The sequence below is a fragment of the Macrosteles quadrilineatus genome, unplaced genomic scaffold (assembly GCF_028750875.1).
Source record: "Macrosteles quadrilineatus isolate MER2022 unplaced genomic scaffold, UCM_ALF_1.0 Scaffold_1__1_contigs__length_201487025, whole genome shotgun sequence".
NCBI classification, from domain to species: Eukaryota; Metazoa; Arthropoda; class Insecta; order Hemiptera; family Cicadellidae; genus Macrosteles; species Macrosteles quadrilineatus.
In genome coordinates this window covers 120659818-120676079 of record NW_026542594.1, presented here as the reverse complement: position 1 = coordinate 120676079, position 16262 = coordinate 120659818, and the positions used below count along the sequence as shown (strand labels likewise).

Sequence of the window (16262 nt, the reverse complement as noted above, 5' to 3'; positions counted from 1 at the left end):
CTATTATTATTAACTACTATTTGACATATTTGTCCTTCATGATGACACAAATTAAACTTCACTGTAACATTATTATTGTTGATTTGCATATTGATTTCATTTGTATTAAAATTCAAATCCATTTTAAGGGCGGATAGTACATTGACTCCAAGGATGACTGGCTTTATTAAGTTTGGCACTATTAAATATTCAGTAAGCATGGTATGTTTATTAATTGTGGTTGGGACATATATCGTTCGGGAAACACGCTTACTCTTTTCTCCTACAGCAGTTTTTATAACGGTATTATTTACAGGGAGTTCTTCAAATGGTTGTAGGTTTATTCTGTTTTCTTGAAACCATGATTCGGCTATACAAGTAACTGACGAAACTGAATCAATTAAGGCATTTGTGTTGATATTATTTAATTTTATGTTTATTTCTGGGCAGTTAATTTGAATGTAATTTTTTTTGACATTAGTTTCGGATTCATCTTTTAAGAGAAAGTTTTTATCACATAATATATTATTTGTCTGTATATGGTTAAGTATATGATTCCTAGATTGACCGAGGATTTCGTATTTTGTAGCTGTATTCAACGAAGAATCAGTTGACATAATTCTTTCTCGGCCGTAATCTACAGCGCCGAGTGGTTTTCCGACCTCTGTGGAGATCGTGAAACACGAGAACTTGAATGGTGGCTGATTAGTTGTGGATCCATGGGTGGAGTAATCGGGTTATTAGGCGAGTTGGAATTTTGCCTATACATCGCACATAGTTGGTTTTGTTCCTTGGTAGGATGATTCTGATTATATTTGTAGTTTTGGCCATAGTTCCGGTCCGGGTAGTGGTCACGATGATATGGTTTGTAGTCTCGGTGCACCCGTTGGTACTGTTGGGACTCATTACCATTGTTTCTGTTGTATCGTTAATTTTGTTGATTCCTACGATGTTGGTTGTTCTGTACATAGTTATCGCTGTATTGGAAGTTCTGGCGGTTCATCTTAGGCACGTAAGCTTGTTGGTTAGTAGATCGATCATGGTAACGTTGCGGGTTCTGTATGTTAGGGCTAGACGGTCTGCTGTTCTGATGACTGTTGTTGTAGCTCTTAACTTTCTTAGGTCCGTCTCGAATGTCATCCTTCTGTAGAAGTCGTTCCATGGCTCTTATTGTGGTGATATTTTGCACATTAACATTGTCCTGGATGATTGAATCGAATCGCTCTGCCAATAATGATACAATCTCCTCTTCACTTAAACTAGGGGAGATGGATTGCAATAAAAGTACTCGTTCGGTTAAATATTCCGCACGGCTCAAGATTCCATTCGCTCGATATTTTTCGGACTCAATCTTGGCTTTTATTCCTCTTTGGACGGCTTGACTCCAATATTTGCACTCAAATTCCTTAGCAAAATGGTCCCAATCAAGAATGTCTGATCTGATTAGTTGCAACCATCGGGATGCGGGTCCTTCAAATGACGTTTCCAATAGGTCTTTAAGGTATTCAGTTTGATTGCAGTTCATATTCCTTTCGATCCCTCTCTCGTAATATCGCTTAAGTTTGCGCAGATATTCCATTGGGTTACCTCTTCGTCCATTAAATTTCGGCAGTTGACGATCATTATTCTCATTACCGCTACAGATTACTTGAATCGCACCTGCTTGTCCATTTTTTGGGTTAGCTTGCTTTAAGTTGTTTACTTCAGACTCACATTTGATTAAATTTTGGTTGAGAGTCTGAATTTCGAGCTGTTGTGTTTCAATTAATCTAGTTTGTAGGGTGATTTTAGGCAATACTTCATTTTGTAGGGCAGTTAAATTTATGTTTAAGTTACGCTCATTGTCAAGTTGTGTTTTAACTGTGATTTCTTCTATTTTCTGCTCAAAATTAGATTTATGTTCTTCTATCTGTGATTTTACTGTTGAGATGATTTGTTCTTGGAATTTGTTATGCGTTATTTCGGAATCAGATTGTTGTTTTGATATGCTGTGAACAACAAATTGCTTCAACTGATTTTGAGAGTCTTCAATTTTTAACATTAGCCGATCATTTAATTTAGCTGTTTCTTCAGTTAAAATACTTTGTGTTAATTTTATGGCATTTATTTCTGACTTTATTTCAATTTGACTTTCTCTAGTTTCACGTATTTGTGATTTAAATGCGTTTCTACAAGCTTGGATTTGTTGGTAGGTTTCGTTTATTTTATTGTTAAATGTTTGAATTAGTTTAGCTTCAGTTTGATTAATCTGCAGTTTTGTTATTTCTTGGATTTCTGATTTAGTTTCACGGATTTCGTTTTTAGTTTCACGGATTTCTGACTTTAATTCTGCAGTTATTTCTGACTTTAATTCAGCACTGGTTTGTTCAAACTTATTACTCAAGTTGGTCATAAGGTTAACTAACATGTTCATATCGATTGTGGGTGTCTGTACTGGAAGATTTGTGACGTTTAATTCATCAGTTGAAGTGTCGGAATGTGTAAGGAGCTCGTGATTCACATTATGAACGGATTGAGACTGTGTTTGAATGATATCAGCTGTTCGACGGCTGTCTGCAATATCGTCTATCACATTTGACGAGGTTCGGGGAATGTCGTTTAGGTCCGGCTGCATTCGGCACGACGGCACAATTGTGTTTTTGGTCGATGGCGTTTCGGCTAGAGGCAGTTCGTGTGGCGGAACAAAGGCGGGTAAAGTCGAATGATCAACGCTGTCTGATTGGTCAATGGATCCGGTGAACATGAATCCGGTGGTCGTTGAAATTTGAGGCTTCTTCTTGGGTTTGTTGTTCTGCTGGTTGCTCAAAATGGCTGTTGTGTGTTTTGTCATTTATGTCGTCGTCTTCGTCGTCGCTTGAACTCGACATTCTATCCAGAGACGGGTAGTTTCGTTTAGGCCGTAAATTATATTTATTTTCCGACATTTTCATGTAAAATTTGTTAGGTCATGCGTAGTTATTAAAGATGCGATGTTGTTGTGTTGATTATTTTGGGAAACAAGGGCCATTACGGGACAAGTTAACAATGCAAACTCCTAAATCTAACAAACTTATAGGCTAGTTATAGTGATAATTGCAATAAAGTTAATGAGCTATTCAAGCCAACACGTTGGTGCGCCAATTTGTAAACTCACCTTACAATATTCATTTTAGGCTAGGCCTATTCTACAAATGTTTAAAGTTAATAAGTTGACAAAGATATGTAACAAGCTATTTTCCCTAGGGGGGTAAATATTTGCTATTTGGCCGATCACTGATTATTGAGGTAAGCAAGCGGCGGCGGCGAACCTGGCTAGCGCCCTTTGACCCGGCTTATCAGTTCGGATAAGCTTGGGTATCCTGGGACTACTGGATAGCCGAGAGAGACATTCTAGTGGTGGATCTCGTAGAGTGAGGAGACTAGTGTTGGTGTCCTGTGGAGACGAGTGGCGTGTACGTTGGTGTGACTGGTGAGACTGGTGGACAGTGAGTGTCGGTGTCGAGTTGGGTATTAAGACCCACTACTGGTGAGTGGACGACATTCTTTTGATTTTGGTTAAGGAGCCGGTAGGCCAGTAGCATTGACTTTATATCTCTAGCTAATATTATTAGCCTATTAACAGAAGCCCAGCTAAGTAACATAAAGTTGGTAGTAGCAGTAGCAGTAGTAGGGTTGTTATTGTTTATTCATTTGATTATTTTAATTTAACCTGAACAGCTTGTTTGGTAATCCAACACGTTATCTTGGTAGCTTGGATAGCGGAGTACCGGCTATCAGATAATGATAATATATTTATCTAGTGTTTGGAACGTATTTAATATTTATTTATCTGTACTAAGTAGCTCAATAATTTAATAGTAGTGCAATTGCCATTTAGCTTTGCTTGTTTGGCTTGGTATTTATTGAGACCAGCTACTAGTGGTGTAGTCACTCTACCTATAGTGCACTTGTATTGTTATCTGGTATTATTATTGAGTGAACTGTTTGATTGTTAGCTTGGGCAATAAGAGTTGTGTATTGGATTATAGTGGCCTAGTAGACCCCGCCTGGTGATAACTCGCGTTGTGGTTTTTATTGGCAAGTCGTCGTGTAACTCACCGTGTTTTAGGCACTCTGGGCTTAACTATTGGATAGTTAGGACGAAGCCCGAGTTGCGTAGTCAGCAACGACCCCCTAGGAGTGTGGAGAATCGGCGTAGGCATGGTAGTGATTATTGCACGTTTGTTTTGGTGACTTGTTTTTGACTTGTTCACAGTGCCCGTGTATGAGCCAGTCCTATACCGGTTAGACCCGGCTTTTGGCCTAGTGGTTTCCCTGACCTTGTCGCAGACCCTGGAACTTTACCCAGCCATTGTAGGCTGAGCTATCCCCGGCAAACGGTTGCGACTGCACTGCACCTGTAATATTTTTTCCAGTGCAGAAAGCAGCGTCGCAGATATATGAATTACAAAAGGTATTTTATTTAAACAAATGAACAACATGCAATGAGAAAAGGCTTGACGTTACAATGAAAGGATTGACAATGGTGTTTGGGGTTGAAATTAAAATGCAACAAAATATAAGTTTGAATAATAAAGGTTCAAATAATTTAGATGTGATATATCTCAGGGTAGGGTGTCGTGCTGGCTTGAATGCTAATAATTAATAAATTGAATAGTGTCCAAATAGGCCTAATTAAGGTGTTAAACTTACAAATCTCAACAATGAAAATCTAATTTTGATGTTGTCCAAAAGGTAAGTCCAATTAGCACTGAATTAAAAGAGTTTAAAGGAAAGTTTATACTTAATTTTTCAGATAACAATGATGGAGTTGAGTCCTCTTGAGGTTTATGCTACTGTGATATAACTTGATATAAACTGGTCTTCTTGATGAATGAATTTGATTTAGATAAAATTTAGACTCCTTCTAACTAACAGTTTCAACTTCTCCAATGGCTTCCTTTTCTTTCAATTTCAATGTTCACATAATTCATTGTTGAACACATGGGATCACTTTCACTGCTTCTTAAATTTTGATTCCTTAAGGACTAATTTTGAAATGATATCATAAGAAACTAGAGAACCCGTGCGGCTCAATGAGCCGCATAGTATGAAACATAACGCCGAGGAAAACGTTATGCTTAAATTCGAGTAATTTTAGTTACATCTTAGAAGTTGTTTAAACACTTGTTAGAAACTAATTTTAAATACCTCTATTTGCGTCGCCATGGCTCACCTACATTATTTCTGCTCTCAGTTTTAACTGATAACTTCTGATGAATGCTAAACAATCTGCTTCAATTCGAGTTAACATGTTGCAACAACGTTTTTCCAGCATTGAGAATTGAAGAAAACTGTTACCTTACTGATAACCTGTGTTAAGTAATTTAAGTTGGGTAATTTTATTTCTTTGATTTGAGACATCCCCCTAATCAAACGAATTTTCGCCGTAGAGAATCCTGAAAAGTGGGGTGATATCAAGCATTTCATGTGCTCCATTTTTTACCCACAAACTCTGGGTTACCAACTGGACAGCCATAATCTGCTTTGATTAGGCTAAAGCAGCAACATTGCAATTCTCTTACATATTTAATAAATAATTAAGTTGTGGGCTTTGTAAAAAAAATATATAGCCTATAGGCTATTGAATGAATATTATTAATGATTAATTGAACATATTAATGAAATTATATAAATTAGGAAAACGAATATTAGGCCAGCTTTTCTGAGGAGTGATTATTAACAAAGGTGTAGGAATAAAAGTTAACATTTTAAGAAACTTAATACTAAATAATGAATGAAATGACATGAAATATTACAAGATTATTATATTCAACAGCAAAATTTATTTTCCAATTTTTGAGACCCAAGTAAGGCCCCTTCCTAGGCCAAGAGGCCCTCGGCAATGGCCGTGTTTGAAGTTAGGGGAATACGGCCCTGATTTGGGGGCCTATGTTGGTGTGGGGCCTGGGGCGGACCGCCCCTGCCACCCCCCCGTCGGTACGCCACTGATTAAGACGAAGTTGATTTTATTACTAGATATGAACTATCAAAACGTTTTGTCTTTTTCTTTAGGCAACATTGCTTTAGGTTATCCCACAAGGTTTTTAGTAAAGGTGTATCTCTAGGTATGTGATCAGCGATCGCGTTGAGCTGATTGGTGATCAAGAGCTACTCTTTTATCCTGACTGAAAAGAGTATTTTTATACCAACATTATCAAATTCCTTTTTTCATTGTTTGAAAAAAATAGGCTCCCTTTTCCTTTTCCCGGATTTGGGTAACCCTAACCCAACATTCAAACAATAATTGTTTTGCGTTTGGTCAGACGTTATTAAGGAAAATAACTAAACCTATATTGTCATTATTCTGCTAGTACCTATAGAAGATCATTATTTTGATGTTATCTTTATTGTGTCTCTTTCTTGTAACTCTGTTGCCTCCGATTTTTTTTCACTACTTCAAATGTACCAAGAAACTGGTTAGTTAACAAACAGAATCTTGAACTTCCTTGTAAAAAGTTTTATTTTGAATCTTGACTTGACTGCTAAACTCAATCAATTTGTTCCTCAATTGGATATGTTTCATCAACATTGCTTTGCCTTTATTTACTCATGTTAATTGTTTTGCTATTTATTCTTGTTCTCTGTTGTTATTTGTTCTTGTTGCTCAGATTCTATTGTATTCCTGTTATCTTCTCTCCAGTGTTTTTCACTACCTCATAAACACTGATTTATTTTCTAGATTATGTTTACTTGCTCCCATAATAGCCTGGTATTATGACAGATCACTGCCACTGCCACCTGAATTTTACTCTTAACCCTCCTTTATAAAACCAGCGTTAGTTTTGACGCGTTTTTGTATGTGAAACCAGACTTCCTTAACTGTGGTTTATATCATCGGTTAGTTCTTACCAAAAATTAACTAAACCATCGTTAGCGAGAATTTTGTGAAATTGGGCCTTAAAAGATATTGTCATACAGTAAGCTTTCGTCTGGAAAGATAAAGCCCTAAGAGCCATACTAGGATTGCAATAACATGAAGGGTCTGACTTAAGGGAGGTACAAATGAAGCAACGATGACATCATAGTTTAGTTCAAAATTCTTCCGTTAACAGCAGTAGAGAGAACAGTGCGTAATTTTTACTTCACTCCTAGTTAATTATAAAATTAAGAAAAATTATAAAATTAATCTTAAAATGTTTCAATTATTTAATTAAACTGTCATAACCTAACCAAACTAACCAAACGTGCTGATAATGAAAAAATTGAATGAAGGTTTACTAATCTAAAAATAGTTTTGTTCATAAATAAAATTATAAATGCCTAAAATTCAATTTGATAATTTTGTAATTATAAAATTAAACCGTCATAACCTAACCAAACCTACCAAACTTGCTGATATGATAAAAAAATTGTTGACAATAAGTTAGTGCTGCCGTGCTGGGTTCGAATCCCAATGGCAGCACTAACTTTTTGTCAACAATTTTTTTCATATCAGTAAGTTTGTTTGGTTTGGTTAGGTTATGACAGTTTAATTAAAAAATAAAAAAATTGAATTTTAGGCATTTATAATTTTATTTTATGAACAAAAGTTTTTTTTTAGATTAGTAAAAACTTCATTCGATTTTTTCATTATCAGCATGTTTGGTTAGTTTGGTTAGGTTATGACAGTTTAATTTAATAATTAAATTTAATTTAATAAGTAAATTTTCGGATTATCAGCCGGACACGCTATCCTCTACACCACCGAGGCCGATGACTGAATTCCGTATCGTTGCGGTAATGGTGTTCCTTAAGAGGAGATCCGACAGCTGACGTCATTGAAGGCTCTTCTGTACCTCCCTTGAGTAAATATCTAAGATGAATCATGTAAAGAAAACTTTTACAAACTTAAAATTCTACCATTGCCATCCATGAAGATTTTTTAAAACTATTTTATGTAAAAAAAATACCCTTCAAAATTTGTTAGTCATTCTTATTCATACAGTACTAGGCAAAACAGTAACATTGTCCCTCCTCAAATCATTAAACAGTCGTTTGTAGATGCAATATACTTTCTTTTATAAACTCTTACCACATAAGAACTACCCGCTTTCAAATAAAAATCCACCGATGTATAATGCTCTACTGGATATCACGCTGTGTGGTGGAAAAATGGTATGTGCCCACCATTTGAATTGGTGGGATACTGAGGCGGACGGGCCGAATGAACCTCTCTGATTTACACAAACATACATTCACTCAACCTGCTCTGCTACACTTATTTGTTAACATAAAATTTCAAATTGACATTTTTTTTCTGTAAAAACCAGTGCTTATTACTATGTAGTTAGTTTCAACCTTAACATATTTTTTATAATTTATTTTGGCAAATTAAAACTGATGATAGTTTTTTAACACCAATAAAAAAAATGAAAAATGTAGTAGGCAAGGAAATTTTTTATTTTTTGGTCAGGAAAAAAACTCTTGCGGCAAAGTTTTAGGATAAAGGATGAATATTATTTGTTATTTGAAGTTTTTTTTATACAGAGTTTGCTTGTATTATTTTTAAGCGATTGAAAATAGGCAAAAATCGCTTGGCGCGGCATTGGCGCTAGGAGCTCGACCGGCTAGACATCAGTTTACGGGATTTAAATACTAAGTTTCTGGTATTTAATTATCATTATATTACACCAAATATGTCTTTACATTATGAAGAATGCGTAACTAAGTTTACAAGCGTATGTTTATGCATTTTATTGCTTACCTTAGTCTAGTTTTTAAAAAATTTGTTGAATCAAAGAATAAATTTTGGATTTACAGTAGTATTTAATATTAACCTGAGGAAATATTTTTTGTAATTATTTTACTTCACTGAGAATAATCAATGAATTGGAGATATTGGCATAAAATATTATACACTCCTTTTATTTAACAACATATAATATATTTTTGAAACACGTTAATCACAGTATCAGAAAGAAACATACAGTAAAATAAACAAAATGTCTATTCTTACATGTTGCAAAGTCTCCCAATAATAATTGGGGCTCACAGCAGCAAATGATGACATGCTTGTGTGATCAAATAATTGTTGTGATATTTTGTTCTGGCCAATGTTCAAATATAAATAACATCACTAAATTTCTTCTGAGATTTACTGTTGATACATAGTCTGTAAAGTGTGAGCAAGTACTTAGATTAATTATATCTGCTTATAAAACCTCCTTAAGTTCATTACAATCAATTTTGTTAGTAATATTTCCACAAAACTAATATAGCAATACGCGGCGAGAGCGGGCACGACGCTCGGCACTAGGGTGAGTCATGCCTTTATCCCCACACCTGGCGGGCAGAGCGAGGTAGCAACAGACCGTTTTCAGAGCCCTACTTCAACCTGAGTGTGCAATCCAGGGAGTTATTATACATTGATGTAAAAATCATAGCGTTTATAAAACTAAACGTTCAATACAATTGATGAATTGTTCAATTTTTTCCATTTATTACCTAATTAAAATCAGGTGTGATTATTTGTTTGTATTCTGTATTCTGTTTTGTTTTTTTCAGCTTAACTTAACCAATCAATAGTTTTATTAATACTTATGAAGTCAAACGGGATGGAGCCCGTGGATAACAGCTAGTTTTATTACCTACCTTTGGTCCTTGAATATTCTCTCCCTTTTTTATTTTCAATCTCACTTCTTGGCGGCCTCCGAGCTTAGCAATAATGATTGGTTTCGTATCCGTTTTTAATGAAAGGTCCAATTCAGAATCCAGTGTCTGAAACAATGTCTAACATCATTTATCTTTTACAATCAAAGATGCAACATGTTTATTTTATAAAAACCTGTTACAAATTAGTATATTATTTTATAATTTTGATAAAATTCATCAATTTAAATCGCCATATTTGATAAATTATCATGATGATCCATTACCCCCACCAAAAGATTTATTTAACCCGAAATTTCAAATTAAATCTGAGTAGCGGGAGAAAGCGAGATAGTGGGAGAGGAAGAAGTAGTGGAGAAAACCATCTCTTGCGACTCCCACCACAGATCAAGCGAGCCAGGGACTAAAGAGCAGCCGGGAGATCGGAAGGTTTGGGGGCTTAGGGAGTGGGAGAACCTTTCGCGCTGTTCCGGCCAAACCTCGCATGCGGGGTTGGTTCCGCAGATTAGCCACACCTAAACTCCAACTCTCACTTGTTAGCTGCGGAGAGCTACCTTCTGCCACTGGGTGTTGGTCCACCTACAGAACCAAGTGAGGGGGGCCCTAGACTAAGATGTAATGCGATCCGTGCTGATAGTCTCGTGGCACTGGGGGCCTAATGAAATAAATTAAATGAAATGAAATATTCCTTTATTGTCACAATACATTTCAAGTTTTCAGCAATGCTGATGAAACAGGTGACATTGTCCATTATTAAAACTAGATTTACAAAACATTCCTATAAACTAAATAAATGTAGGCCTACTCTAATAAAAAAATGTTTAACTGTTATTCAAATATTCAGAAATAGACTCAAACTCTGTTTTTGTAAAAGATACATCTTAAACTCGTTTTTGAATTTTGAAATATTGGTAATTTCTCTGAATTTGGCAGGTAGACTGTTGTAAAGTCTGAGACTCATATAGAATGGTGATCGTTCATACAGACAGAGGCGATGTCTTGGAAATTTAAAATTATTTTTTAAATGAGTCGGGTATTGATGGATGAATTGATTGTTACTTTTGAAGGAAACCATCATTTTAAATAGATATAAAAAAGGCATTGTTAATATGTCATATTTTCTTAAAAATTTCTTTTGTTTTTTATTTAAAAACTGTGTTGGCATATGAAGTTGAGCCCCACAGTTCAATTCCATACTGCATGATAGAATAAAACATTGCATAATATACAGTAAGTTTAGTTTTCAAATCGATTATATTCCTTAAAACATACATTTGAGAACAGGCTGTATTCAATCTCTCTACTATTATGTCTATATGTGGTTTCCATGTTAAATTTCTTTCAATTATTAAACCTAAGAACTTTGTATGTTCAACAAAAGGTAAAGTATCGCTTTGATAGCATAATTCAAAATTTTGATTCTCTCTATTTTGGATTGTTTGAAATAACATAACCTGTGTTTTAGAACTATTGAGTTGCAGCCCATTTACTGTAAACCAACTGGACAAATCTATAAGTGAGCGGTTGAGTTCTTATTTTAGATTGGGTATATCTTTTGCTTTAACTATGGCTGTAGTGTCATCAGCATATAATATGAGGCTAGAAGATACATTTTGAGGTACATCATTCACAAAAATTCAAAATAATAAAGGACCTAATATCGAGCCTTGTGGGACACCACATTTAACTTCGTGCCAATTCGAGATAAACTTTTTGCCATTTTTTATAATTGATGTTCTTTGTTTCCTGTTAGTTAAATAAGAATCAATCCAAGACAAAGCCATGTCAGAAAATGAATAATGTCGAAGTTTGCTCATTAAAACGTCATAATTTACACAATCAAACACCTTGGATAGATCACAGAACACCGCCGCTGTACTCTGCGATCCATCCAGGCCAGCCGTTACTTGATTTATGAACTCTGAGACAGCCATTGTTGTGTTTTTTCCAGATCTAAATCCAAATTGTTTTTCTGTGAATAAGAAATTGTCTTCAAAATATGAATAAATTTGGTTGTATGCAAGTTTTTCAAAAACCTTTGATAAACATGGTAAAATGGATACGGGACGATAGTTTTCAGGATTTCCCGGCGAACCTTTTTTATACAGTGGTTTTAGTTCCGCATTTTTCAGTTGATGTGGAAAAATTCCTTCATCAAAGCATTGATTAATTATTAGACAAAGCGGTTGTGCAATAGAATTTGTTATATTCTTAACTATTTCAATAGGAATCTCATCCCATCCAACTGACTTTTTATTTTTTAATTTTTTAATTGATTTTTTAACGTCCGATACTGTTATATGTCTGAATTGAAATTTTATATCCGAATTAATATACATTTTTTTTTGCTAGCTCAGTTGCTGAATAGATATAGGAGTTAAAATTATTATCTTTGGAAACATTAGCAAATTTTTCATTAAAGAAGTTAGCAATGATTTGACCATCTTTTACATACACATCCGGGAAGTCTACATTTTTGGCATTTAAAACTCCAAGCTCAGACTTCACAACACTCCATACAGCTTTACTTTTGTTATCAGCACTTGATATTATCTTACAGTTAAACAATTTTCTAGCTTTATCACAAACAGTTTTAAATATTTTCCTGTAGTTTCGGTAATATTTTTTTTAAATTAATGTCCTGGTTAGTTTTGGCAATAATACTCAATTTTGTTCAAAGGTTTATTGCGGACATTTTCCATCACGAAAGTAAAAAACAATACACAACGTTTCGGGATCTGGAATCTGATCCCGTCTTCAGGTGAAAAAACTTAACTAACACATTACAACTAACAATACACAAACGCCCAACCTAAGTTGGAAAACTACCTCCAACTCTAAGGAAAACTACCTATCCTCCATAAAACTAACCATGGAGGTGGAATCACAAAACAAACTCCCCTTTTTGGACGTGTGCGTAGAAAAGCATTTGAACAGTCTTAGAACATCTGTTTATAGAAAAAAGACACACACAGGGCAGTATCTAAACTTTCAATCAAACCACCAAATTTCTGTCAAGGAGGGGGTTGCTTACTCTCTGTTTGACAGGGCTAAGAGCATTTGCTCCAATCAGGATGAGTTAAAGGATGAAATTAAGAAAGTAGAACAGGATTTGGCTAGTAACGGATACCCTCGATCCATTATAAACAAATGCAAGAAAGATAGGGCTACGCGTGAACCTTTACAAAATCGTAAGGAAAAACTCGTCCACATGTCAATCCCGTATGTGTCAGGACTGTCGGAAAAGATCAGAAGGGTTGCTAGGAAATTTAATGTGCAAACAGCATTTAGGACACAAAACACACTTAGGCAGAGTCTCGTCAAAACAAAACCCAAAAATGACACTCAGGATACTAAAAACTGTGTTTACAGAATAAATTGCAATGATTGTTCCAGGCCTTACTATGGCGAGACAAAAAGACCATTGAACATTAGAATCAAAGAACACAGAGAAAACACCAAAAAAGGTTTAGTGGAAAAATCTAAGATCGCTCATCATTGCTGGTCCGAAAATCATCGTATGAATTTTGAAGAGGCAAAAATTGTCCATAAGGAACCTCATTTTTTCAAACGTAAACTCATTGAAGCCTCATACATTAAATTAGCAGACCAACCAATCAGTCAGTCATCGGTTGAAATAAGGCCACTTTGGCTACCCATTTTGAACAAGGAACTAAAGGATAGGGAACTTAATTGTTCAATAAATAGGGAAATAACGAGTTCTCCTCAAAATTCGCACGTTATGTTAACTCGTAGTAAAACTCGTGATAGGAATAAACATAATTAACACCCATCTTGCGGCATCGTACATCGCTCTGCCATTCTGTTGGTTTTACTTTTCCAGGGACCGGAAGCCATTTCTGTTGTCTCCGTGTTTCCGATTGGTCAGCCATGTTGGTTCAGTTTCATTGGTGGAGTCATAGCGTACGGTGTTGTTAGTGTTCCATTGTGTGAGTTTTTTGTACGTAAACCTTTTATAGATTATAGTGTTTTGTGATTTGTTATTAATTGCATGTTGTATCATGACTTGACTGCTATACAGTGCATATTTTTTGACTACTACCCTCGGTAGTGTATTCCAACTTAGGTTGGGCGTTTGTGTATTGTTAGTTGTAATGTGTTAGTTAAGTTTTTTCACCTGAAGACGGGATCAGATTCCAGATCCCGAAACGTTGTGTATTGTTTTTTACTTTCGTGATGGAAAATGTCCGCAATAAACCTTTGAACAACATTAACTCACCATCACCAACAATGAACTTCAAACAAAGAATACTCAATTGTCTTTTTTTGTTGCTAGATACTTTAATTCCTTTAGTTACCCAGCTTTTTTTTAAGTTTGTCTTTTTTTAACCTTTTTGAGAAAAACTAAAAAGTCATGCAAAAAACTATCAAAATTTCTCTGAGCGTCCTTTACAAGTGATAAGCTCCAGTTAATTTCTGAAATACATCTATATATATAAAGCCTTATTTGTTTGTGAAAACAACCTTCTTTTGCAATCTACCTTTTCATCTAACAGTTTATTTCTTGGCATTTCAATAAAGAGTGCCCTATGGTCTGACAAACCTAACTCAAGATTCATTTTGGACCTCTTTACTTCTGGTCTCAGAACATCATTAGTTAAAATATTGTCAATGGAGGTACTTGTGTTATGTGTTATTCTGGTTGGTGAACAGAAGTTCATATTAAAGCCATACATATTAATTAAATTTAAAAACTTTGTTCTATTATTATGTGAGTATGAATTTGGTAAAATATCTATGTTGAAGTCTGCTGCTATGTATATCTGATGTGTTTTTATATACTTTTGCAGTTTACAAAGAAGAGATTCTAGCTTATCTAAAAATTGTTTTAAATTATTTTCATACGGAGTTCTATAGATAGAAATTACAATAACCTTAGTAGAGGGTATTTCAATACTACAGACTTCAAAAGTGCTTTCTTCGTTAAAGATATAAAAGTCAGTCATTTCTTTAAAAATAAGGGTTTGCTTTAAGAGAATACAAGATCCCCCTCTCGCACCAGTATTTCTACAATAATATGCTACCAACATGTAGTTTTTAAAGCCAGATAACATACTTATTTGATTTGAATTCAAACAATGTTCATTAAAACAGATTATATTTATGTTAGAGTCTTCCATAATAATGTGTAATTAATTGATAATTGAAATTAAGCTTCTTGACCTATGGACCCTTGAAAGACGTTACCACACAAGGCACGGGTTACATTTTAGTAACAAAAGAGAAAACCATCTCCAATGTAGTTGTCAGATTTATCAGAAGCCATCATGGTGATAATGAAGACCATACTCCTCTACAGTAGAATCCTACATTTCCATCCAGTGATACTCACGTCAACATTCAACACACATTGCCAACACCCACATCTCCATCACTGAGTAAGAAGCAAACAAATGCTCCGAAGATCCAAAGAGCAACTGAACCTCTCCTCTACAGATGCTCCGAAGATCCAAGGAACAACTAAACCTCTCCTAACAGACCCTCCAAAGACCCAAAGGGCAACTGAACCTCTCCTCTACAGATGCTCTGAAGATCCAAGGAACAACTAAACCTCTCCTAAAAGACGCTCCGAAGACCCAAAGAGCAACTGAACCTATCCTAACAGATGCTCTGAAGACCCACAGAGCAACTGTACCTCTCCGACGCTCCGAAGTCCTAAAGAGCAACTGAACCTCTCCTCTACAGATGCTCCAAGGATCCAAGGAACAACTAAACCTCTCCTAACAGACACTCCAAAGACCCAAAGAGCAACTGAACCTCTCCTCTACAGATGCTCCGAAGATCCAAGGAACAACTAAACCTCTCCTAAAAGACGCTCCGAAGACCCAAAGAGCAACTGAACCTATCCTAACAGATGCTCTGAAGACCCACAGAGCAACTGAACCTCTCCTAACAGACGCTCCGAAGACCCAAAGAGCAACTGAACCTCTCCTAACAGACGCTCCAAAGACCCAAAGAGCAACTGAACCTCTCCTCTACAGATGCTCCGAAGATCCAAGGAACAACTAAACCTCTCCTAAAAGACGCTCCGAAGACCCAAAGAGCAACTGAACCTATCCTAACAGACGCTCCGAAGACCCAAAGAGCAACTGAACCTCTCCTAACAGACGCTCCGAAGACCCAAAGAGCAACTGAACCTCTCCTCTACAGATGCTCCGAAAATCCAAGGAACAACTAAACCTCCAAGCTCAACAATGCACTGTGACAGCCCATGTAATCTTAAATAACTCTTCATCTGTAAGTGAGAATGTACCTTTTTCTGGATTTGCACCCTTAAAATAAGTTAAACAAATTCTTTGCAGAGAGTTATATCATAGATAAAACCTACTCCCTTAGTAGATTTGTCATCCTTATGGAACAGCTGAAGCCAATTTTATTCTTAGTTCTGTACATCCAACTGTAGAGGTTGTGTTTTGTTTACAATTTGTTCCTTGTTATTTCAGTAATTGAAAACCTCATTTAACCAAATAAAATGATATAATCATAAACAATAACTGGTCTCCTAGTTATATAACCAAATAGTAAAGCAAAAATCATGAAAATAATCCTAAAATAATAGAAAAAAAATTTCGTCTACCCCAGCGTTCAGTGTGGACGTACATGAACTAGACACGAAAAACATGCTTCAAAATTTGCAATGGGATGAGGAGTCT

The 16262-nt window shown here is 35.6% G+C and overlaps 1 protein-coding gene across 1 annotated transcript in view; it reads right to left on the bottom strand.

Moving 5' to 3' along the window:
- Positions 1-16262, bottom strand: part of LOC128983975 (autophagy-related protein 2 homolog A) — a 250121-nt gene that overhangs the window by 182810 nt on the left and 51049 nt on the right. Inside the window, exon 6 of the mRNA XM_054403259.1 lies at positions 9571-9696. Within this exon, the coding sequence (XP_054259234.1) occupies positions 9571-9696 (126 nt within the window). The remainder of the gene's footprint in view (positions 1-9570; positions 9697-16262) is intronic.